Source organism: Pantherophis guttatus, chromosome 1 (assembly GCF_059756535.1).
Source record: "Pantherophis guttatus breed Tessera chromosome 1, ASM5975653v1, whole genome shotgun sequence".
In the NCBI taxonomy this organism is placed as follows: Eukaryota; Metazoa; Chordata; class Lepidosauria; order Squamata; family Colubridae; genus Pantherophis; species Pantherophis guttatus.
In genome coordinates this window covers 206,665,429-206,692,386 of record NC_142063.1, presented here as the reverse complement: position 1 = coordinate 206,692,386, position 26,958 = coordinate 206,665,429, and the positions used below count along the sequence as shown (strand labels likewise).

At 37.3% G+C, this 26,958-nt stretch overlaps 1 protein-coding gene across 1 annotated transcript in view; it reads right to left on the bottom strand.

Annotated features, from left to right (window-relative positions):
• Positions 1 to 5,836: 5,836 nt before the first annotated feature.
• The window catches only part of APOB (apolipoprotein B), a 50,274-nt gene continuing 29,152 nt past the window's right edge, over positions 5,837 to 26,958 (bottom strand). Inside the window, exons 22-28 of the mRNA XM_034432191.3 lie at positions 26,364 to 26,551; positions 25,544 to 25,683; positions 23,591 to 23,964; positions 13,361 to 20,878; positions 12,434 to 12,548; positions 10,472 to 10,655; positions 5,837 to 7,743 (exon numbers count right to left, since the gene is read on the bottom strand). Coding sequence (XP_034288082.2) covers positions 6,112 to 7,743; positions 10,472 to 10,655; positions 12,434 to 12,548; positions 13,361 to 20,878; positions 23,591 to 23,964; positions 25,544 to 25,683; positions 26,364 to 26,551 — 10,151 coding nt within the window. The 3' untranslated portion in view covers positions 5,837 to 6,111. The remainder of the gene's footprint in view (positions 7,744 to 10,471; positions 10,656 to 12,433; positions 12,549 to 13,360; positions 20,879 to 23,590; positions 23,965 to 25,543; positions 25,684 to 26,363; positions 26,552 to 26,958) is intronic.

The following is a 26,958-nucleotide window of genomic DNA, read 5'->3' as shown; positions in this document are numbered from 1 at the left end:
CACACATGATCCTTTTAAAATGCTAGTGTGGGAAAACTGCATACTTGAATGAACCTCCGAAACATAGATTCTTAATAGGTGGCAGCCCTTCACTTAGCAACGTTTTATTTGAGGCTATATGTGAGTATGTATGAATTATTTGGGGTACAGTTTCCAACCAAGTAACCAAGGGGAAATCAGAGCAGGGAATGAAACAGAACAATAGTTTATATTACATACATTTTAGTGAAATCAAGTGGCCAGATACTGTATACTTTGTGTATACTGTATTGCCACCATTTGATCAGCTAGAAACATTTTACCTCAGAGTTTTCATTCAGGAATATTTCTTCATAGGAGACTACATTGATAAAATAATGATGCCGTGTAGAACATAATTATATTGCATCTCAGATAGAGCCAGTGAGTGCATTTTTTAAATTAAGCTTGACTTAATGCATTACAATGAACTATGAATAAGTTTCAGATAGAAGTTTATCATGCTCACAAGATAAAATAATAAACCACATCGAAATTCATTTGGCAAGGTAAAAAACCAAGAATTAAACTAAAATTATTACAGGATGCTAAGGAAAAAGGGGGATTGGGCCTTCCAGACTGGGAAAAATATTATCGAGCAGCAACTCTTGTATGGATGAGTGATTGGATCAGTAGTGGGTTGCCCCCGCTTTGCACCGGTTCTATAGAACCGGTAGTAGAACCGGTGGGAGGCTCCGCCCACTGACCCCAACATCATCAAAATGCTTCTGCGCATGCGCAGAAGAGTGCGTGTGCGAGCGAAGCAAGTGTGCATGCGGCCCCATTGCAAAACGGTAGTAAAGGTAAGTAGAACCCACCCCTGGATTGGATATATTTAAAAATAGGAGGTTGTTAGCGCTGGAAGGCCACAATATGCAGATTGGGTGGCATGCTATTCTCTGGGAAGAGAAATACAAAGTTCACAAATACTTCCAGAAGCACTTCATCAGACGAGCACACTTGGATGTTTGGATCAAAATTAAGCAATGTACTTGTATGGAAGTTCCGAACTGGATATCGACATTGGAGATGTTTACACATCCAAACTTCATCAAGTCAGGAAGAGTTATTACATATAAAGATTTGTTAAATGAGAGGGGAGAGTTGAAACCCAGTAAAAATTTAAAAGAGGAAGGAATTGTACTTGAATGGTGGGCATAACTCCAAGTACAATTAAAATATATGAATGATAAAAAAGATTGGGGCATAAAAACAGAGTTAGCAGAATTAGATAAAATTTTATTAAGAACAGAGGAGAAGGCAATAAGGAAAATATATCATTATTTATTGGAACAAGATATGTTAGAAGAACAGGTAAAAGAAACTATGTTAATTTGGAGCAAATATTTTGGCTATAGTATCGATCTAGACAAGTGGCAGGATCTTTGGGAAAGAAACATAAAAATTACCTTAGCTACTACATACAAAGAAAATTTATACAAGATGTTTTATATGTGGCATTTCCCACCCACAAGATTAGCAAAAATAAGCAAAAAAACATTCGTCAATGTGTTGGAATGTGAGGCAGTGCCAGGGACCTTTTATCATATGTGGTGGGAATGCCCAAAAGCTGCAAAATTTTGGCACCAGATAAGACAATGGATAGAGGAGATACTAATGCAAAATATAGAAGCAAAACCGGAATTCTTTCTACTAGGTATTATAGAGGGCAAATACAACAAGAGCACAATTTACCTAATGTTACATATTCTAACAGCAGCAAGATTAGCTTTTGCACAAAAATGGAAAAACAAAGAGACCCCTACAGAAGAAGAAGTATTAGCTAAAATATTAATTTGTGAAAAAATGGACAGACTGACCTTGGAACTTAAAGATAAGAATGAATCAGAGTGTTATGAAATCCGGAACAAATTTTATTATTGGCTGGAAAGGAGGAGAAATGCTAGGATATAGGACCATTGACAAGTAAAATGCTTGGAAGTTTTTATGCTAATTTCTTATGATAGATACAATTGAATTAGATATCGAAATAACCTATATGGATGAAAGAATATATGTATTTGAAATGTGATAATTAGTGTAAATATGTATATCAATTATATGACAAAATTTGATGAAAATGTTTAAACCGGATGCTATGTCCATTGTTTTTAATTTGTAGTATAAATAAAAAACTTTTTTTTTTAAAAAAATATAAAATAATAACAAATAGAAGATGGAATAAAAGACAGGCCACAGGATCCATATCCCCATTTAGACCTTTTTGGATCATGCATGCTTATGCAGATTTAGTATATTAATTGATAATTTTTTCTGAGGTGCTTGGAAAAAATGCAATTCAGAAAAGATTACAACAGCCATGTGGTTGATCTTGTAATACTTTTTATACTTATTTTGTTCTAAATTAGAATTTGAAGGCGAATGAAGTTGTTGTTTATATAAATAAGCATAGAAATATTAAGATATGGTCAAAAACATGGAAAAAGAAGATTCTGGCAGAAATTGAAACTAAGTAAAATGTATTTAGATATGATAAGTTGTTTAAGATATGATATGGCCAATACTCTGTTAATAAAATATACGGGTGATGTGGGGAAAAAAAATCAATAAAATTTGATTTTAAAAAAACTTATTTTGTTCTTTGGAGTAGCATTAGAAAATCTCTTTCCGGGTGCTTTGCAGTTTATTACCTATGTATGGAAAGGAACATGATGGTTCAGTGGTTAAAGATGCTGAGCTTGTCAGCTGAAAAGCTGACAGCCTGGCTTCAGGACATGAGCACCGTGCGATGGAGCAAGGTCCTGTTACTTGCCTGAGCTCTTGCCAGCCTAGCAGTTCAAAAGCATGCAAATGCAAGTAGATAAATAAGTACCATTTTGGTGAGAAGGTAAAGGTGTTCTGTGCATCTCTGAGTATAGTCATGCTGGTCACATGACCACGGAGGTATCCAGATAATGCTGGCTCCCTTGGCTAAGACATAGAGATGAACACTGCTTCCTAGAGTCAGACATGAATGGACGGGGAAACTTTTACCTTTTATTTATAAATGAAATCATATTTAAACAATGATCCAGTTAAAACATGAAGCACAGAATGCTTTAAACCGAGGTTAGTGAAGTTACTAGCATTAGCACCCAGAGCCTCTTGAGAAGCAACCAGCATTGCTTAGCCTGCTAGTACTTCCTTGGAATCATCTGTGCCTCAATAAGAAGGGTGATATAATCAATTTTTCCCCAACTGAGCTTTGGGATCCCTTTGCGATCAGCAAAAATGGTGCTAGAGAGAACATCCAGTTTACATTGCTCCTTGTAGTGTCAACAATTATTTTGATATTACATTGTATATTGTTTTTCTTCAAAAGCTGAAAGTGTTGCATGATTCTCTTTCACCACTTTAACTTCAGGGCATTTTTGTAGATTCAGCTGAATGGCCTGAGCTAATTCAGAAATCATTATGGCCAAGCAGAAGCTTTAACTTGGGTCTCCCAAATTTTAGTCCAGCACTGCATTCATCACTGTGTGTCAGGGTATATTTATCCCAAAGGTGGAGATGTTTGTATTTATTTGAAGTTATTGAGAACATGATGCACAGTAGTAGGGATGGAGGCAAAGCCTTCAATGGGGTAAACAGCGTCTTTATTTCAAAAAAAGCTTTCTAAGTATCCTTTATGTCCAAATACTGGCTTCCAGTTCAATGTGGAATATGAAAAATGTTTAATCCAACCTCCATATTATACCTTACTTATTATTTTGCAAGGAAGAAGGTGCCTTCTGAAAATGTGGGTTGAAACATCATATTTTATTTTTTTGTGAAGAGGATAACTTCTTTGATCAAAGGGGAAAAAAATCTACATTTATAACTGACTGAAAACCCTTTATATGTGGTCCTTGACTTATGACCATTTATTTAATGATTGTCTGAAGTTACAATGGTGATGAAAAAGTGACTTACAACCAGTGCCCATACATATGATCATTGAAATCTCCCCTTTCCCATGGTCATGTGATAAAAATTAAGGCCCTTGGCAACCAGTGTGTATTTATGATGATTGCAACATTCTGGGGTCACATGACCCCAGAATGCCATCATTTGTGATCTTCCCAGCTGGCTTGGGAAAGTCAATGGGGGAATCCAGATAATGACTGTGGATTTCACATAACAACTATGGCAAAAAAAAAAAAGATGTAAAATTGGGCACAATTCACTTAATAACTGCATTGCTTAGTGACAGAAGTTCCAATCCTAGTTTGGTTGTAAGTTAAGGACAGCTTGTATATACTTTCTACATGAAATGGAAAAAAATGTGCTTATAATTTGTGATTTTGATGATTAGCAAATAAATGAATAGAAAAAAATGAGTTGTTCTTTTTGTAATCATAGGGTAAGAGATAATTTTGTAATTGTACTTATATGTGTTGCAAAGGAAATCAGAAGCTTCTTCCTATTTCTTTTTATTCTTTCTTTTTGTGCTTTTTCTTTTTTATTCTTTTTTTTGCTTTTACTTTTTTATTAGTTTATGTTAGATTTTATTGCAAAATATTTAATAAAACTGAATATTAAAAAAAGAAACATCATCTTTCCTACATATATGACAGAAGAAAACTTTCATCTTAACAGATTCCTCACTGGTAGTCATGTACAAGCCAGTACTTATGGTTTAAAAGAAAGAGTTACGTGTCTAAACTTTCAATCCTGGAATTGTATAGCAAATCAGTATTTCCTTAAAACCACAACCGCAGGTTTATTCATAATGAAAGATAGGAATCAGTGAAAGTAAAACTAAATTCTGATTATTCTTGACTGTATATGTGAAAAAGAATGGAGCAATTTTTAATATTCCTACTTGTACATACAACATCAAATTATTATTTGATGTTAAAGGTGAATCCAGCCATACAGAACTCTTAACTGAAGAAGAAAGATGTAGAAACTATCAAAACAAATAGTTCAATTAAAAGATACACACACACACACATATTTTACTGAAATTACATAATGTTTTTATTCTGACAGTAGAAAGAAGAGATAGGAGAAGGAAGCCTATTAGCCTGAACTCTAGTTCGTACATAACGTTCTAATAAAACATGAAACAAAATAAATAATTAAGCTAAAATATTTTGGTATCAGAAATGATAAATTTCAAACTTGTTGGCTGAAGATTGTAAGCTTTTCTTTAGGGATGTCCTACATCTTTAAATACTGAGCAACAGGTTATGAATTTGCTTATGAAAAAACACTGCATTTTTTGAAGATGTAGCACTAGTGCAATAAAGCATGAACTGCTATAACATGTGCATGAACAAAGAATTCATTTCAGGAATTGCCAAGGCTGACTTTGGAATGGAATAAGAACGAAAACATTGCACAAGATTAATAGAAATATAAAAAAATAATGGCACATGTTGTGAAAAAATATTAATTTGGTTAACAAAGGAAAAAAATATTTTTACAAGTCTGGTGCTGGACCTTGATAGGAAAAAGAACTATTTGGGGCAGAAATAAAACGGCTGTTTTGCATGCAAAATAATTCATCTGAATCATTTTTATTTTCTTATAAAGAATGCATAGATTTCATCCCCATATTTGTCTACAGTCTCCTTTTCTTTTTGTTGTTGTTGCTTTAGGCACACTTGTTATATTCCCAATTGAAAATTATTGATAATTTACATTCTTTAATTTAGCGTGACCTCTATCTTATTCTGTAGAGTTACGAATATTTATTAAGATCAGTTGCAAAATAGATTGAACAACAAGAGGCCAGATGAGCTATGAAGCCAGTGTAAAACCTTTCATTAGCAAACTGGATGATGAACTAGCTCCCACAAGTAAACCTGTAATAAAGGACGCTAAGAGGAAATAAATGAATTCATTTATTGACTTTGCAGAGGAACAAACTGACTCACAGATTATTTAGCTTTCATATACAACAGCTTCAAAGAGTTTACTGATAGTGCAGAAATTCAGATTGCTGCCTTTAAATATGTGATAACAATTTGTACCATTATTCCCCCCTGTGAGTACGTCTGTACATTCTGCTTGATCTGTTCCACAGTCAGTTGCCCAGCATAAGTCTACAGATTCATGAAATGTTGCTGCTCACTGATTTTATTTTATTTTTTGGTGGCGTTTAGATCAGCGACTTGCCAAAATAGTTTGTTTCTGTTGAAGATCTTCATCGCTTGATGGGCCTTGATAAATTGCTGACAAATTGAATGGTTTTGGTATATCTATTCTGAGCTCTCCTTGCCGAACAGCTATATAGGGCCTCAGAGTATCGGCTGTCACTTTCTCAATCCAATCGAGTAGCTTTTGGAGATATTGGAAGAATGCAGTATACTTCTCAATTGTTAAGTCAATCAATCTTTTTGTCTCACTGATGAGCGTTCCATAAGAATTGAAAAGGTGGTTGTATGACTCCTGCAGCTTTGCCTTGATCTGTTGATTTTGTTTGGCAGCACTCTGTTTTGCTACTTTAGACCAATACTGGATTTTTTCATGTGCAGTTTTAGAAAGCTCAGCAAGTTTTTCTTGGTTCTCCAAAACTTCTTTTGCTTGCTCTGTCAGGGTTATCATCAGGTCAGCAGCATTGTTTATCCATTTGGTGTGCCACTCTAGAATAGTGTTAAAAAAAGTCTTCAGCCAATTGATCAATTTTTCTTCCACTTCATAATATTTGAGAGACCATCCAACGACACTTGGGTCAAAATATTCCTTCCTTAAATCTCTTATGCCATGTAGAACATCTTCTAACTTATTATAAATTTCAGAGAAAATATTCTGGATAATGTTTGCAATGCGAGGAGATAAATATTTTACTTCACCTGCTAAGCTATTCAGGGATTGTAAGAACTTGACAAACAGTTGTTTTGTTTGCTCTTTCAGATCATCGTAGTTTTGAGCTTGTAACTTTCTGATAAGCTCTTCTATCTTTTGGAAGACTTGCTCAATTCCTTCTTTTAGGTCTCTTAGATGCTGCGCAAAGTCAATCTCCCGGAGACCAACAAATATCTGACTAGCTTTCTTTTGTACATGGGTTAAAAATACTTTGATTTCTGCAAGTATGTCACTACCTTTGATTACCTCAGAGGAAGCTGGGATTTTAATTTCTGCTTCATTGACAAAGGCAACCAAAGAATCAAAATATTCCTGCACTTTTGTAATGCACTGATCTACAGCTTGTGCTACTTTTTCAGTGATTATCACATAAAGTTCTTCACCAGTGTGCCTCCCAGGAAGGCCTGGTACCTGGAATCTCGTTACCTTCAAAAATTCAATGGCCGAATCAATGAGACGTTTTATTTGTTTATGGTATTCTACTATTGCATCCATTATGGCATCCCAAAATTGGGCTCTAATTTGGTCATACTCTATTTGGCTAGCTTGATCTGCAGCTTTGTTGTATAGTTTTTTGGATTCTGTCTTAATCTGTTCGTATTTTCCTGTGACCTGATTCGTTACTTCATGAAGCTGTTGTTCTAGTTCGCTGATACTGTTTACTGTGTTCATGTATGTTCTGTCAATATTATTTCTCAGAGTATCCTTCAGTTTTGAGACAGCAGGACTGATTTCCATGCCTGTATATTCACGGTGGTACTTGTTAGCAGCAAAGTACAAAGCATCAGCCATTTTAGGCACCTTCTCTTTTAAACCTTCAAGTAATTCTGTGACAGCCTCCTCTTTCCAGTTGGTTTTGATTTGAATCAGTTCTGGATTTTTGAAGGATATTTCACTTTTTAAGATTTCCACTTCATTCCGAGGGTTAGACTGTAAATGTAAAATAAAATTTTTATGAAGGATTTTTTTACTTTGTTATGGAACAAGACATTTACTCATTGTTTCATTAAATGAAATCAATTATATTTTGGCTGATTTTATAGTATCTTGAAAGAATTTGAAAAGAAAAAGCACAGCATATAAAAATATAAGTAAGGTATCTATCGTGTTGTACAAGTATTTCTTTTCAGAGCAATCATCCACCCTTAATATGGTGATTCAATTTATTAATTGATATAGAGTTGTTAAAAATTGTAAAGTACCATTTCATAAAAAGTACTCAAATGATTCATTTTCTGTCTTAAATCCTTGGCCAACACTTTGCATTTGATGTTATTTAAAATTGGATTTTAAATCCAGATAGCTAATGACAGATATGATGGTACTGATAATTAGCAGAATTGCAACAGAACAGAAGGGAGAAGTATCCTAGAATCTTTTATTTATTTATTTGTTAAATTTATTTGCCACTTATCTGCCAAGAATCTTTTGAATGGATGGATCAGGCCTAATCAGTCCATGTTGCTTTAACATATGCTGGTACTTCTTGTATCTCATTTCACATTTTATTTTTATTTTTTATTATTAAATTTTTATACCACCCCCTCTCCCGAAGGACTCGGGGCAGTGAACAGCCAAAATTAAAAACACACAATACAAATATTAAAATACATTAAAACGAAATTAAATTATCTTTGGCTTCTCCAATTTAAAACCCCTTACCCATAAAATTCCCCAATTAAAAATTTTTAACCCAGCCCGGCTTGCTGAAATAAAAAAGTCTTCAGGGCCCGGCGGAAGGTCCGGAGGTCCGGGATTAGTCGTATCCCTGGGGGTAGCTCATTCCAGAGGGCGGGTACCCCCACAGAGAAGGCTCTTCCCCGGGGGGTCGCCAGCCGACATTGCCTGACAGACGGCACCCTGAGGAGGCCCTCTCTGTGGGAGCGTGTTGGCCGGTGGGAGGTTATCGGAGGCAGAAGGTGGTCTCGTAAGTAACCGGGTCCTAAGCCATGGAGCGCTTTGAAGATGAGAACCAACACCTTGAAGCGCACTCGGAAGACCACTGGAAGCCAATGCAGCTCGCGCAGGAGAGGTGTCATGTGGGAGCGCCATGTCGCCCCCATAAGTACCTGCGCAGCCGCATTCTGCACCAGTTGGAGCCTCTGAGTGCTCCTCAAGGGGAGCCCCATGTAGAGAGCGTTGCAGTAGTCGAGGCAGGAAGTGACGAGGGCATGAGTGACATTAATGAGTGCTAGGTGTTTTTTTTTTTTTTTTTAAGAATTCTTAAACATTTCTACTAGAAATTACAGATATTAGTTCTGTTTCTATTTTTCAGTCTTTTAAAGAAATGATAATAACAAGCTGAACTACACATCTGCTGTAGATGTATTAAAAGCACTGAAATGGGGAAAAAAAGTGGTATGGCTACCATGCTCATTCACTGATGTCTGTTTAAAGAGCTCTTGAACTGCACCACAATATCTCTCTTGTTCATATTAATCAAGGAGAGAAACAACTTGGAAGTAAGAAGAAATTTCTAAGGGTGACAGGATAGTATTCCAATATCTCTAATACGTGGGGATATAAAGAAGGTGTCAAGCTATTTTCCAAAGCACTTGAGAGCAGGACAAGAAACAATGGATGGAAACTAATCAAGGAGAAAACCAACCTAGAACTAAGGAAAAATTTCCTGACAGTTAGAACAATTAATCAATGGAACAACTTGCATTCAGAAATTGTGAATGCTCCAACACTGGAAGTTTTTAAGAAGACATTGGACAACCATTTGTCTGAAATGGTATATGGTTTCCCTGCCTAAGTAGGGGGTTGGACTAGAAGACCTCCAATGTCTTCCAACTCTGTTATTCTATTCTATTCTATTCTATTCTATTCTATTCTATTCTATTCTATTCTATTCTATTCCATTCCATTCCATTCCATTCCATTCCATTCCATTCCATTCCATTCCATTCCATTCCATTCCATTCTATTCTATTCCGTATTTGCATTAACATTAGCATTAGCATTTGCATTTGTATGAAATAGACCTGTAGTAGGATTGAGTAGTGCATTGCATAACTAATAATTGGAGGAAAAGTTGCGCTGATGGCTACACTTCTTATCACTATCAATACTGATAGTCAGTATTGAGAATACTTATGTATTCCTTAATTGGATCAGTATTCAGGTATCTGAATATTTAGTTTACACATATGTTTATATGTGTATTTATACACATACACATATACTGTACATGCACATCAACACAATATTATGAACGTATTGTTACTCAGTATGCCTTTTGAATTAATCAGTCCCTATATGCCAACTAAATGATAGTAACTGAATACATATGGGGAACAACATTAACATTTTACTGGCCTTTAATTGTGGAGGTTCTGACAGGGCGGTTGATTAAGGGAACATTTGATTAAAGGAGCATTTAAGAATAAATTAAAGGAAATAATAGAGTTAACATGCCCTTTCATCTTTCTACTTTAGCACCTGAACGTTGGATTTTGCAACAGAATGCTGAAAAAATGCCCTTGTGTAAGGAAGGACAAATCAAAGCTGCAGCTAAGGGCAAATCCAGCCCTTAGTAGAGGCTTTAATGACAGTAATGAAAACTAGTTCCCACTGAAGTCAGTCCGACTTGGTCAGGATAAAATTGAAGGTCATTAGAACTATGGAGCATAGTCTTAATTTTAACCTTGCCTACCTGAGATTGGTAGACAATCCTGCTGTTGAGAATACTGGAGTCCAGGTTGATAAGAACACGGAGAGTACCAGCTGAAGAAGATGATATCGATGTAGAAACACTTGAATCATCTCCCTGGTAGCGTACTTGGACATCCGTGAAAGTTGGACTGGTGATGTCCAGGGATGCTGTGTCCCGAACAATTCTAAAAGAGACACAAAGTAATCACAGGATAAGTTAATTGCTCATTAATACAAAGTAGCATTTTTTAAAAATGGCCTATTATACAGGTAGTCCTCAATTTACAACAGTTCGTTTAGTGGACAGTTCAAAGTTACAATGGCACTGAAAACTGTGACTTATGACCGTTTTTCACAGTTAAGACCTTTGCAGCATCCCTATGATCATGTGATCAAAATTCAGATGCTTGGCCACTGGTTCATATTTACGACCGTTGCTGTATCCTGGGATCCTGCAATCCCCTTTTGCGACTTTCTCACAAGCAAACTCAACGGGGAAGTCAGGTTCACTGAACAACCGGGTTTCTAACTTATCAACTTCAGTGATTCACTTAACAACTGTGGCAAGAAAAGTTGTAAAATGGGGCAAAACTCACTTAACAAATGTCTCACTTAACAACCAAAATTTTGGGCTCAATCATTGTCGTAAGTTGTGGACTAACTGTAAATGGCTGAGTTACTCTACTGAATTATTCAATGGCATGACTGAGGTGACATGTTATGCAGACCTTGAATTGATATGATGGAAAGAATAATTTAAAAGTTAACATGGGAAGTATTTCAAAGAGCCATACATGAAGCTCTGTTATTCAGTCAGAGACATTTAAAAGGGAAGTGTTGATGGTGTGCTATAAAAGAAATAATATAGTAGGCCAAATGCAGTTCTGGGAAAGAAGCCTGCTAAATATCCTCATTACCAATCATAAGCTTAACCCTATCTTTAATACAGGTAGTCCCCGACTTACAACAGTTTGTTTAGTGACTGTTCAAAGTTAAAACGGCCCTGAAAAAAGTGACTTATGACCATTTTTCACATCTATGACCATTGCTGCATCCCTGTAGTCATGCGATCAAAATTGGAACGGTTGGCAATTGGTTCATATTTATGGTGGTTGCGGGTTCTGGTTGCAAAAACTGCAACCTTCTGACGAACAAAAATCAGCGGAGAAGCCAGATAATGCTTACAGAGTAAGGTGTACAGTCTCCCTTATATAACACTGCTCAATGGATCCCCGTTTATGGCGTATAGTTTCACCTATAGACTTGTTAACAAAGAGAATATATTTAAGATATAATCTGAGTCAATCCCCGGGATCAAAGGTTTTTTCTTCCAAGTTTTTGGGGTCGTGCTGGAGCCCATTCTCAGAGAACTTCTTTCTCTCCAGAATGTGTGCACTGGTTATGTCAGAGATGAAATCCAGCAGGTTCTGACAGGTTCTGGAGAACTGGTAGCAGAAATTTTGAGCAGTTCAGAGAACCGGTAGCGGAAATTTTGAGTAGTTTGGAGAACCGGCAAATACCACCTCTGGCTGGCCCCAGAGTGGGGTGGGAATGGAGATTTTGCAATATCCTTCCCCTGCCATGCCCATCAAGCCACACCGTGCCCACCAAGCCATGCCCACGGAACTGGTAGTAAAAAAAAATTGGATTTCACCATTGGGTTATGTGTGTGCATTATATTTATATGGTGCCTGGTTGTGGCTTTTTATTCTTAATTAGGATGTTGATGGCTGGCCATTAAGTCATTAATTACTGTTTCCTTATGCTGCACATGGCTCCTAAGTACCTGGTAGGCTGGTGGTAAATCAGTACTCCTATTGACTGACAAGGGGTCTGTTTCCCAGGCTCCAATCATTTCTCTTCAAGAAATGTGCATGGTGGGCACATTCATTGACTCAGATTGGATCCTGCAATATTATCCTGGGACATGTATATTTGCCTTCAATGACGAGAGTATATTTACCTGTCACCTTCTACAACGTAGACAGCTTTATATTTTCCACTTAGGTCAGGATGAGCTAAATCATACTGTGTATTTAGTGTGAAACGGTTGCCTTCATATTTGTAGGTGGATACACCTAGAAAGGAAAGGTTTCATATGGGTGAAATCACATTTCATAAATTTAGGATGATACTTAACAATTACCTTCAATTAATAGAAAAAAATTTTATTGTTAATTTTTTAGTTCTAAAGTAGCTGTTATAACAACATGCATACAGCAAAACTAGTGTCATGAATCCAGGGTTAATCATTACTTCCCTGGTCTAATCTCTTTTCACCCATATATAAAATCCAGATGGATTTCAAACTCCCCCCCCCAAAAAAACTCATTACTCTGCCTCATCTTACCTATGTTACATTTTAAAGTAGCAGAAGTTCCTTCAATTCACCTATATTAAATTCCAATCAATTATATCTCATTCAAAAATAAAATAATATGGAACCATGATGGCAAACCTATGGCACGAGTGCCACAGATGGCATGCGGAGCCATATCTGTGGGCACGTGAGCGTTGCCCTAGCTCAGCTCCACTGCTGGCCAGCTGATTTTTGGGCCCTCTGGGCTCACCGGAAGTCAAGAAATGGCCATTTCCGGTCTCTGGGGGGATGGGGAAGGCCATTTTTGCCCTCACCAGGCTCCAAGAAAGCCTCTGGAGCCTGGGGAGGGCGAAAAACAGGTCTATTGGGCCCACCATGCCATCACGTGACAAAAGCAGGGGTCGCACGGGGTGTGGGGGGGTTGTGCATGCATGCACAGGGGGCGGAGGGCATTGAATTTTGGGTGTGGGCACGCATGCGCGCGACACCCTTGTGCTCCCCTTGCTTTTGGCATGCGATGGCAAAAAGGTTAGCCATCACTGATATAGAATATACCACAGATATACTTACCATCTAAGTCGTATTCCAGAAACTGCAGTGGTGAATTTGCAGTAAAGTCAATGGAATGTTCAAAGGCCTCCTTGGTGTTCTTCAGATCTGTTTTCCAGGTAGCACTGTACAATGGGGAAGTGACCTTGATAGAACTAGACAAAGCTCCAAATTTGGGGAAGTAAATTCCAGCAGGTAAAGCAAATGTGAAAGCTGGTATCTCAATCTGCTGTTGAGGGATTGTAATTGTAGGCAAATCAAAATCAGCTATCTTGTTGACTGCAGCATTCAGATTCACATTTAAGTTGCCAAGAGAAAGTGTCTTCGGAAGAGTAAATTGGGCTATTGTTACAAGGTACTTGGGAACGGTCAGCTCAAAGTATGGAATTTTATTTTGTTCCAGATTATTGTATTTGGTAATTACATTAACTTGGGGAAACTGTATTTTTGGTAGCAGAGGAAGGCTGATATCAAATGAGGTACTTTTCAACTTTTCAGGGACTTTGACCTCACGTAGGACAATGGTGTAAGATGGATTGTCAAGGCCATTTGCTTGAATTTCAGGAATCATGATTGCAAATCCATCTGCCAGTTGATTGACATTTATAGGGAAAAAATACCCATCTGGATTTTTTGTGTATACTATTTTTGTAGATGCATTTAGGTATTGCTTCTCTTCAGGTGTAGTGGTCAGATCTAATTTTAAGATGTGCCATAAGCTCCTTTCATAAACTGGCAATATAAACTCTCTGAGGAAATTGATGTGTCCTCCCAAAGATGCTGATAAGTCAACTCGAGCTTCTATATTATCATTTGCTAACTCCAAGTCATGTCCAAGGAAAAAATTAAGGATTTGGCCTTCACTCTTCCAGCTAATTTTTTGATTTCCATTATTAACAGTCAGTGAAAATGCTTGATTAATAGAAGTCTCATCAAGGAGATTATTTGGTTGGGCAACTTGTACCTGAAGACCTGCTGACATAATACCAGAAGCTAGTTCCAGAGTTACTTTGCAGATCTGATTTCCTCTAGTTCTAAGTAATGGGAAATAATTTAGATAGTTTTCTCCACTATGGTCCCATAAAGCATAAATACGATCGGTAGATGCTTCAATGGCCACATTTTCTTTTGCATCAAAATTCCAGAAGTCCCTAGAATTTGAACTAGTCTCCAACTTCATACCTGATCGAATACCTTTAGAATTTAAATAAGTATTTGCTTCATGAACCAACTTCCCAGAAAATGATTTTCCTTCATAAAATTTACCACTGATAAAACCATTGGTTGATGTATCAGCTGAAATATAAGATATAATACTTTCTAGCTTAGCCTGGTGGACAACTGCTCCTTTAGCATTGACATAATTGTTATCAATATCATAATTTACATTTATTTTTGAAGATATTATTGGTATTGTTTTGGCATTTCCTTTAAGCTCCTGTCCATAATTTACTTTCCAGCCTGGTACAGTAATCTTTGCTGTGGTTACCACTGAAGCTTCTATGTTTTTCTTTGTGAAACTGATAGTGCTGTCATGATTTCCTTCTATAAATTTGTTTTTCAGGGATAATGCAGTTGCTAGTTTCAGGTCTCTCTTCCTTGTGATGCTTGTTGTTCCAGCCAACTGATATTGTAGGGCATCAATCACAGAAGTGGAGGAGGAACTCAATCGGGCAATAATATCAGTTTGGTTAAAAAGGCCAGCATTTGTATTCAGGGTAATCATGCTAGATTTAAATGAGAAATCATAGGTAATATTTCCAAAGGCTGGAATATAGATCTGGTTTGGCAGTGGGCTTACTCGATAGTTGGGAAGCTTCAGTGTTCTCAGGCCTTGGGGAATATGAAGAACTGGTAGCTCCAGTGATGGAAGAACTACGGTATATGATGGCATTGAAAATCCGACAAATGGAACAGTGAAACCTGGGGTGCTCATTTCTTTTGGAAGCATATAACCAAAGGTTGGCAGTTCTGCTGTAAAGGGAGAGACTTCAATATTAAGCACAGGTATGGTGTAGCTTGGAATCTTGAAGATTTGCGGACTTTGGTTTACTGAAGTATCCACTTTGTATTTATCAAACTTGACCTTGGCTTGGTTGTAGGATTCTGTCAGAAACGCTAAAGTATGATCTCTATTTCTTTCAAAATGTTTGTTGAAGTTCACTATGTAATAATTGAGTGTTTTGTGCACACCATCTAAAGGAATTGGAAATGAGTGTACATCTTTGTTCTTCTTGTACTGAAGTTTTACATTTAAATCAAATGATTGTTTTGGAGTTTTCAGTAACCTTTTCAGCCCCGTCTCTTCCCACAGAGAGTATTCTTGCACTTGGGGTGTCTTGATGCCAGTGTAGGGAACAGATTGTTCAGGAAATGAAATAGGAATATTTAGGAATTCCAAGTTAGCATCACCATTCATGGATATAATAGCTTCAGTACTATCTTCATTATTACCAGCAGACAAGTTATGAGTATATCTATATTGGTTAAATCTTCCCTCAGCTACCCAGCTAACTTGCTGAGTGGAAGGACTGAGCACCAAGCCGTAGTTATTTACAGACTCAATTTTTCCAACTACTTTGAATGGGAAGCTAACTTTTAAATTCATATTGTTATTAGTTGATGCTTTAATTTCAAATGGTTGTATTGAAAAGGACACGTCATTATTTATTGTCCCGGAGATGCGTCCAATCACCTTAGCATTGTGTGTACCAGACAGTTCCATTTTCAGCTGTACGAGATTCCCGGTGCCTTGCACATTTAAAACACTCTGTCCAATTTGTGGAGACTCAATTGTAGACTCCACCTGAAGCTTTGAAGAACTTGGCAAGTTGTATTCATACACCGCTCTTTGGTTGACTCTTAGGTACTTGGCATTTATCCTGTTTTCTGCTACAAATGCAGCTATGGATCTCTCTATGGTGAAACTGACTTTTGATTCGTGGGTTCCTTCATCAGAGTAGTCACGAGCAGTCCATTTCCAGTTCCCTTTACCAGTGGAAGTAACTGATATGTGTCCAGCTTCCAATGCTGTTTTTATTTCATTGCTTAATTCAGCTTGGCTAGTGAACTGGGCCTTTGGAATGTTGAGCCTATGTGTATAAAGGGTCTTGCTGTCCATGGAAATAATCTTGTTCAGGTTGACTGTTAATTTGTTATGCAGTTCTATAGCATTACGTGTAGTCTGGAAGCTGGCTGTTGTTTCAGCATTTCCTTCAACAGATGCTGTCAAAAATACGACTTCACTTCCATGATCGGCTTTAAGGTACAAGTGGGTGAACTTCAGGTTTTCTTTTAAGATTAACTTTTTCATCTCAGGCGCCAAAAGGTGAGTATTTGCAGTTATGGTGAAAGCAAGGTAGTCAATTTTGGATACTGCTATAGCCGAAAGAGAGGCTACAAATTCTGGGCTCTGGGCATGAGCTGTTACATTCTGAAAACCAGCATTAGTAGTCAGCGTGAAGAAGGGAGACGCAATTCTGCAAGAACCAGACAGCTTTCCAAATGTAGGGACAGTTACAGTGTATGGGATACGTGGTAACTGGAATTCCGGAATCTTTATATCTGGAAATTGAAATTCATTCAAGTTCAGCTTTGGAATCAATAATTCAGGTATTTGCAACTGGGGCAAATTCATTTCAGGTAGAGAAAAGTCTGAAAAATAAAGATCTTTGATTTTCATTTCTTGAAAGTATGTATCAGTTGCTGGCAGCTGAAAGTCGCTTGTCATTAATTGATCTATTATCCTCACGATCTTCAGTTTTATTTCATTAAAATCAATTGTATAGGAGGGAACTTTAATAATGTTTAGAATGATAAATGCAGGAGTAGTAAATCTAACTGGGATTCTGATTTCATTTAATTTCTTGAAATTTATCTGATAAGAAGGCACATGAAGGTCTGTTAGTGGAATAATAAAATCTGGAGTTTGAAATGTTGCATCCTTTAAGGCTCGGAGACTAACTTCAAAAGCTGGTATGTTGATTATGCCTAGCCTGATTGCAGGAACGATAAAACCAGTTTCAACAAACTGGTTCAGCCGCTCAGCCATATCTTTTATATTGTATTTCTCTGCTAAAACACTAATCTTCTTTGAGGTAATGTCCCATTTCTCAACTAGATAGGAGACTACGGTCCTATATAGCTGGCTTGCTTTCTGAAGAAATCTTTGGCATTCTGTTGGAATGTCTATTTGGTAAATTCTTTTGCGTGCATCTTCCAGGAAATCAAAGATCTTACTTTTCAATTCCTCTATTGCTGTAGAGCTTAGAAGATCATTGAACCAGTTAACTGTTGCAGCAAGTCTGCTATCTTTCCATTTCTCAATATTTTGAGAAACCACAGCAGAGACGTCTTTGATGTACTGTTTTGCAGCTTCTAATTTTTGTGGCAGCTCCAAAGCTTTAATTTCATCATTGATGTTTTGAGTTGCTTGCCGAATTTTATTGTTTGTTTCATCTACAAATTTGTTGTAATCAAAGGACTTCAGCTTCTTTATTGCAGAATCAAGGAAGTCATTGATACCATCCACTAGCTTTTTATAGTCATATGTTTGGAGCTTCTTAATGGCATCATCGATAAACTTCAAAATTTGGTTGAAGAATGGTTTTATGTCAATTTTTTTCAACTTGATGGCTAATTGCTGAACTGTTTCTGAGATTTTCTGCTGTTTATATAATTCTATCATCTTATCCATTAGAACTTTGACCTGGTCGTCAATATTATACTTTACAATAAATTCATGCATGCGGACTCTGAATGCGTTGATCTTCTCAGATATTTCATAATCTTCCATAAAATTTAGAAGGATGTCTTTGATTTGTCTAAGGAGTTGGTCTATTTTTTCAAATGGAAATTGTACTTTTAACTTTTCTATAAGCATTTCAACATCAATTGTCTCTATCTGCTGCTTCAATGTTTCTGCAATATGTTGGGCATCAAAATTCTGAATCTGATTCTTCAGTTGATCAAGTTTTTCTTGTACCTGAGCTCTGATTTTGTACGTGGCATCCACATTTTGAACCCAAGCAGCAGTGTTGCTTCCTATTTGGCTAGGGTCATACTGAGAAATAAAAGACTGGAGTTGCTGAATTGTGTTGATCATTGTTACACTGATTTCATATTGCTTATCTAGAACCTTTATTTTTTCAACAATTTTCTCGATAAGTTGCATGATAGCTGGTCTTAAGTCATAATTCTCCTTCATATACTTTTCCGTTTTAGTCAGAAGTACTTGCAGCTGAGTCAAAACATTTAGCAGGTTAGCTTTAGCATTTTCCAATGTGTTTTGAAGGTCCTCAATTGTTATGCTATAATCTTTTGTGAAGGCATCCAGATTCTCTTTCAGTTTATTCACTTTACTTTCCAAATCGAAAGAGTTCACATAGTCATTCACTTGTTGGGGAAATTTATCTAAAGCTGTTTTGTATTTTCTCATCAGCTGGTCTATATTTATGCTCTTTAGATTCTTCTGAATGGACTTCATTGCAGTTAAGATGGAACGTCTGAATTGCTCATAATATGCTGGAAGTCTTTCCAAGAAAGGTAGATTGATGACATGCACATCTTCATTTTTATCATATTTGAGGGAAAGAGAGAGGCCAAATTCTTGAGGCTCGGCTATATTTTCTCTTAAACCCAGGGTATCAATTAGATTAAGTCTTTCATTTTTTGTGAATGGTATCTTCATAGGAAAATCTAGTACAGAAAGATCAGCTAAAGTTTGTCCAGTCAACTCCACACCAATATTTTCAGCATTGTTAAACACGTTAATGTCTTGGGTATATACATGGTTATTCAGCTGACTCTTCGTTTTCCAAGCACTGCTTTGTTCAGATGGAGTTAAAACAACGGCGATTTTGCTATCTAATCCAGTATTATATCTTTCCCCAGAATTGATGATGTGGTTGGTTGATCCCTGGTAATCATGGGAAAAGACAAATGCAAGAGGTTCTGCTTTTAGCAAGAATTTGCTGTACAACCGACCAGACTGTTCTCCCAAAAGTGCAAAGTGTCCATCTCCATTAGTATGCATATCCAAAGTGACAGTAAAGGGGGCAGCCACAGACCGTATTTCATTAGAAAAGGTTAAGAATTTGGAATCACAGTTTGTGTGGACGTTGATTGTAGAAGAGAGTCCTGCAACATTTAAGTTAACTTTATGGGTAAGGGCTGCACCCTGAATGTTTGCAGCTGTGTCTGTCTTCATATGTGCAGTCAGATCTCCATAAGTAAAGATATAGGTATGCTTTATCTCATTGCCACTATAAGCGCCTTTAATATTACCATCCAGATTTACCTTGAAGAGCTCAAGCTGCAAGCGGGCTTTGTTGTTTACATTGGCACTACTGTATTTCAAATCATTGTTCAAGTTGGCTGTGAGGGAAGAGGGCTGTAGTTGCAGGTCCACATGATGTTTGTGGGATATATCTGGGTTAATAGTGTGGTCCAAATTTGAAACATAAGTCAAGGACAACCCTACAGTGTTCAGCTCGTGGGTGTGTTCAAACTTCGTTTCTTTGTATGATCCTGTCAAACTATTTGAAAATCGAAGTTCTCCATTATTTACTCTGAAGTTCAAAATATTTTTGCTGTCCACATCCAAAATGCTCCCTTGGTAGGTGCTCAACAGTGCTATTTCTGTGAGGGCTAGTTTCCCATCCAAGCTGAACCTTGCATTGTGTATCCCCGATCGTCCATTGGTATCAATCTTCACAGAAGCACCAGAAGCGCCAATTCGTGCATTCATTTCATTCTGAAAGACCAGTAAGAGAAGCTGCAATTTTGTTGTTGCACTGCTCACCAATCCATCCTGCTTAATACTTAGAGCAGACTTATGTTCTGCTTTGTTTCTTCCATTTTCGAATGACAAGTCATTGATGAGTTCAAGGCCTTGGTTATTAACAGAGCATGATACCAGGGCGAAATATACATTTTCAAAGTAAGTGGCCTTTAAATCGGAATGAAGGATAGCCTGTTGCTTGTCTAAAGTTAAATCAAACTTATTGATTGCTGCAAAGTTTGGGTAGGTTCCAACTGCCTGTGATGACAGTTTCAGCTGGCTGTTTTGATACTTTAAGGAAACCTCATTAGTCAGAATGTAATTCTGTATGTTTGTGGTAGACAAGAGTGTCCATGCATCCGCAGTAATTTTTTGAGTCATCTGGTTAGTGGCCACGAACAAGGAAGAATCGAACTTCAGGGTTGAATCCCATACCAAATTGAGATTATTCTTATCAGAGGTGAGAGATTGTAAGTATGTGGTTTTGGCAAACATTGTAGCAACCTTCAATTGCCCTTCTAGATTGGTAACACCAACATGTGAATTGTCTTCGTCAGTGGAATCCTGATGGACAGACAAGGAAAACATAACTCCGATGGGGCTGGAAGCCTCCAATGTCATGGTATTTTTGACGGTGGGAAGGAGTCCATATTTGTTGACCTTGCTGAATTTAAAATTGGAATTGAGGAGGCTGTGACGGAGTGAGTTTTCATAATCATAGGTAAGTCCGTTTCTGTCATAACTTGCTTCTCCCGCACCTGAAATAAAATGGGGAAAAAAACAACATTAGTAACTTTAAGATGCTAAGTAACTTGAGCTATTGTGATTTTAAAATGATTGCTCTCCTCATTCATCATTCATGAATTCTATAATCCAGATGTTTAAAATGCAAGAAGTATGCTTGTATACTTGAAAATAAGTTGTGCTGTATTCAGTGGGGCCATGCACAGGGACTGACTTGAATAGGACTATTTTTTTCCTTTGACCTATAGTGTCAAAGGAGATGCAGTTTATTTGGCAAAATTTTCAGAAGTGGTTTCAAATTGTCCTCTTTCTAAGACTCAGAAGCCGTGGTGGAGTTCAATTTTTTTACTACCGGTTCTGTGGGCGTGGCTTGGTGGGCATGGCTTGGTGGGCATGGCAGGGGAAGGATATTGCAAAATCCCCATTCCCTCCCTACTCCTGGGGGAAGGATATTGCAAAATCTCCATTCCCACCCCACTCTGGGGCCAGCCAGAGGTGGTATTTGCCGGTTCTCCGAACTACTCCAAATTTCCGCTACCAGTTCTCCAGAACCTGTCAGAACCTGCTGAATTTCACTCCTGTTCAGAAGTAATGACTGACCAAACATTACCCAGCTGCCCTTTGTCTCTAAGGCAGGATTAGAACTTGGGCTTCCCTGCTCCAAGTCCAGCACCTTAACCATCAGACCCAAACTAGCTTGCTGAGCGGGATTTATAACAGATTATATTTATAGTAGATTATTTGGGCATTATTCTTTTTTAAAAGGTATGCAAGGATTGCTTAGAAGTTTCACTGAAAACTTAACAATAATGTTAATTCAATTCAATGTATGAGAACAGTTATAACTTGTTTGACATTTTAGCATGTGGGATTGACATGGGTGTTAGCTGTAGCAAACTACAGATGACAACAACTTCTTTTTAAATCTATGGCATTTTTTTTCCTTGCAAAATGCAACATGTTTAAACCTGGTGTTCATATCTTGAGGTAGAAATACTTTTGCATGACCTCTTTTATATATTTATAAACATACAGAAGCAAGTGAGCTATGGTAGCATATAGCTGGGCTCTGGAAATAAAAGTTCAATCAATGTTATGTAATAAATAATGGGCTAGGTTTGAATTTTGAACCTCCAAATGTAATGATGTTCTTGCCTCATGATCAAATTCAAGTGTTATTTGAAACCAGAGGCAGGCAGTCTGTGGCCTGAAAGATGTTGCTGAAAACAGCTTTCACGGTCCAGCCACAAGCTGGAAGTGAGAAGAAAGGCAGAAATTATGGGGACTTTAGTTGAGTAACATTCTGGATAATTGTTCCATTCTCCTGCACAGACTGAACTGCAGCTATAGATGATCATTAGTCAGGAAGCATCCTAATTCCAGCATAGATACAAGCAGGAGAACACAAACTTTCATTTTCAACCAACTGCTGTTTATCCTAACTAAACTGGCCAAGATTTGAAGTCATTTTCAAATCTTGATTTCTGATCCCGTTTTGTTTTACTAAACCATTGGTTAAAAACTAATATGGATTCAAGCAAGAAAGGCATCATTAGTAGGACATGAGGTGGAAAGATCTGATTGACTCCTTCCTGCTGTATCAGAACAGAGGGAACAAGGCCTAAACTTGAGGTTTATATTGTAACATGAACTATATGGTTATTCTCAACTTGCTTCCATTTAGATCAGGGGTGTCAAACTCACGGCCCACCGGCAGGATGTGTCGTGCGCTGGCCACACCCAGCCTCATTTTAGGAAAAAGTCACGGTACATCATGTGACGACGTGATGACGCGAGTTTGACACCTCGATTTAGATATATTAGATTACAACTACCAAAATTGTGTGAGAAGTTTTATATCAGAATAAAATATTTTATTCTTTATACTGTTTTCATCTTCCCTTAAAACATTAGCAAAATCCACCATGGACTGAGAATCAGCGTCTCGACTAGATAATTGACAGTCAAGCTAAAGCTACGTTACTCAAGTAAAAATAGCAAACGGGAAAATCTTTTACTCAAATTTCCTCAAATCCCCAAATAAGTTACCTAGACCCAATCCACATATCAAAGGATAAGGTCCTTATCTTAAAAGACAGCGAGGGTATCAGTATGAGGAAGACTACACAATGCTAAGTGATCTTGGGCAGACACAAGATCTCAAAGCCTCCATCTCTCTTGTATGATAGTAAGTTCTGATTAAGAAACTTGCTCCAAAATTAGGCACAAGATTGTGCAATACTTTGTAATAATACTTTGTAATGTTTTTAATGTTTTTAATTTTTAAATGTTTTTTATAATGATTTTTTAAAAATGTATTGTGAGCCGCCCTGAGTCTTCGGAGAGGGGCGGCATATAAATTGAATTAATTAAATTAAATTAAATTAAATAAGATTGTACAGCTTTCTTTTTAGTTTCACACACTTAATATGCTTTTTTTTAAAAAAAGGCAATCAGTGTTTATGCAAATATGCCAACCAGGCTGTTAGAGTTCTCTGCATGAACAGTCTGGACTTAGTATGTTGAGTTCATTTTCAGAGTCTAATAACCAAATAGTAAGACTTAAACTCATTAAATTAAACTGTGTAAACATAAAACGTTAAAACCATTCATATTGATTTTGTGTGTTCAGAGCAAAGAGTCTGTGACTTTTGAAAACATAGGAAACACAGGAAAACATAACAGATGCTTAATTAGTTGCTTTTATAACACTAATTGATGCTTACCTTGTATATTATATGAAAGTAAGTCCAAAACAGAATCAGCTTTTATAAAGTATCTTGTTTTCAGACCGTACGCATCTTTTGTGGTGTTAGCTAAAGAATAGGAGCCGGACCAATTGTAGTAATTGTTGTACAAGTTGGAAGTGATCTCAAAAGTGCCCAGCAAAGGTACCCGAAGTGTGTAATCATCAGGGATGGTGAATTGTGGAATTTTATACTCCTGCGATGGAATATTTAATCCCAGTGATTCCACCATCAGTGCCGGCGCTCTTAGAGTCTTGGGTACGCTTATGTCCTGGGATGATCGTCCACCGAATGGCACCGGGATAGTAATGAAAGTACTGTCTTTATTCCAAACGTATTTAATCTTGCCATCACTGAAACACAGAATTACCCACTGTAAGTTTAAAAATGCACTATTCTTCTTCAAAACATGTCCATTTTAACAGACAGCAGACAAAAGCAGTAACTACAAAGCATTGCTAATAATCTTGCTTGGAAAAAATCCTAATGAAGTCATCTGTTGAAGAGACCACTACTGAAGAAATGGTTAACTTTTGCTTTTACTTACTATCATCCATCGATCCATCGATCCATCGATTGATCGATCCATCGATCCATCGATCCATCCATTATCTATTTATCTATCTATCTATCTATCTATCTATCTATCTATCTATCTATCTATCTATCTATCTATCTATCTATCTATCTATGTTTTCCCCCGAATGTCTTTACTCTGCTAAACAACTAATTCCCACAACCCTGTCAAATTATTTACTAAGACTGTATTACTATTATTCTTCTCATCCTTCCTAGTACCTATCTCTTTCCACTTATGGCTATAATGTTGCTTGTATTTTTCCAATTAAATTGTTTTATTGTTTCCTAGTATGATTTGATTCAGGGGTGAAATCTAAAATTTGTTACTACTGGTTCTGTGGGTGTGGCTTGGTGGTGGGGCAATGTGACTGGGTGGGCATGGCCAACTTTTTTTTTTTTACTTTTAAAAGCATTTTTTCTACAATCTCTTCATCCAAAGAGGTTGCAGAAAAAAAATGCTTTTAGAAGCCTCTGACGATCCCAGCTGAGCCACGCGATCATCAGAAGCTTTTTTTTTTTTTTTTTACTTTTAAAAGCATTTTTTTCGGCCAAAGAGGTTGTAGAAAAAATGCTTTTAAAAGTAAAAAAACCAGCTTCTGATGATCTCGCGGCTCATCTGGGCATGGGAGGAGGGCGCAGGGATTTTTGCTACCGGTTCTCCGAACCACCCGCCGCCATCACTACTGGATCGGGTGATCTGGTGCAAACTAGGAACATTTCACCCCTGATTTGATTGCTTATTAATATCTATCCTATGACTATCACTAAGTGTTGTGAATATATTTTATTTTTTCTTTATGTACCCTGAGAGCATATGCACCAAAGACAAATTCCTTGTGTGTCCAATCACACTTGGCCAGTAAAAAATTCTATTCTATTCTATTCTATTCTATTCTATTCTATTCTATTCTATTCTATTCTATTCTATTCTATTCCATTCCATTCCATTCCATTCCATTCCATTCCACTCCACTCCACTCCACTCCACTCCACTCCACTGTATTCTACTCTGCTTATTTACATCAATTTCAATGCTTTCCCAATATGTGGACTTCAGTCTCCAGACTTCTCATTCATGTCTATATAGGCTGCAGAATTGGGGGAGTTGAAGTCCATAGTTCTGGTTGTCTTCAAGTAGGGCAGGCCTGTCAAACTCGCAGTCCGTGGACCGGATGCATCACGCACTAACCATGCCCACGCCCAGTTTAGTGAAGGGGGAAAAAGTCATGATATATCACGTGATGCCGCCGTGACGCCGTGAGTTTGACACCCCTGAAGGAGGGGAAAGCTAACTTGGAAATTCCCATGGGGTTTGCCAGCACCAGACGAAGCAAACAAATATATTTTGTTTACCTTTTAAAGAAAAGCTCTTCAGGAATGGTGATTACATCTATGATTTGAAAGTCAAGTTCTTGAAGTTTAGTTAATTTGTCCTGTAAATTCTGGGCATATGGAATATCTTTGGATGTCTTTTGCAGCCAGGTATTGGTTGCCTGAAAAATCATAGTAAATGATCACAATGCAAGCATCTTACATTTAGGAACAATTCAAACCGTTGAAACCAGAGATAAAATGCTAAAAACAGTGAGGACATGGTCTCGTGTAACATTCTCTAGTTGTGTGCAAACTGATGCACACCACCTTTTGTTTCTGCACTGCTGAAATATGAGAGAAGAACCTACACGAGATTCTCTTGTCCCAGGTACGGCAACAACTCAAGTTACAATTTGCATGGAGAGGAAGCCACTGCATCATCTTCACACTCTAGGGTCCCTGGCTTCCTGATCCTTAATATTTCTATTGTCAAAATTGTGCTTGGTTATTACATATATATGTAATAAAAATATTATTAGATTAAAGAAAGGTGAAGGAATATATTATAAGTAGAATTGTAGAACGTCACTCTGAAAAAATGCTTAAGAAGAAATTACACTCTTTTTGTGTATATGTTGTATAAATGTTTGTTGTGTATATGTTACGTATGTCTTTTTTAATATTTATATTCAATAAAAACTATTTTAAAAAAACAAAATTGTGCTTGGTTACAATTGGACCTTGGCCTTCCCTGGGAGATACTGACACCTCCTACAGCTAGAACATTCAAATAATCTGAAATTATCAACTGTACCAGATATTTTGACAAATGGCAACTACAACAGACACATCTACTTACCACAATAAAATGTGAAATGATGTGCCGGAGTGTCATGTCAGTATTAGCTACTTTGTGATCCAGAAATCCATTTGCCTTTTTCTGCAGAGCCTTTGAATAACCTTTCAGATCTCCAGGCAGATTGGCAGATAATCTCTTCAAAGCAGCGCTAGTGCCTGAGTTCCACTGAATCTCCACTTTTTCTGCATCTGAAACCCAGAACCAAGGACCCCATATTATTTCCTAGAGAACCTGGATTATGAAATTGAAAAGAAAAACCCTACCAGTTTCCATACAGATAATTACTTTGATGAGGTGAGAGAGAGCTTATATGTTGAAAAGACAGAGGAACCATGCTAGAGATCACATTTTTTCATGCAAAGGTCTGTTTCCAAATAAAGGACATACTCAACCCTATGACACGCACATTTGTGAAGTGTTCCATACTTTGGAGTTATGAAGTGTAGACTACCTCCACAATGGTATACTGCAGGCAATGTTCTGTCTTAACAGAGCAGTTAAAAGTCTATGTACACAAGGCAACCAAACTGGATATTGCATCCCTCATTGTCAAAACTATTCAACTCCTGGGCTAGAGTTGTGTGAAATACATATT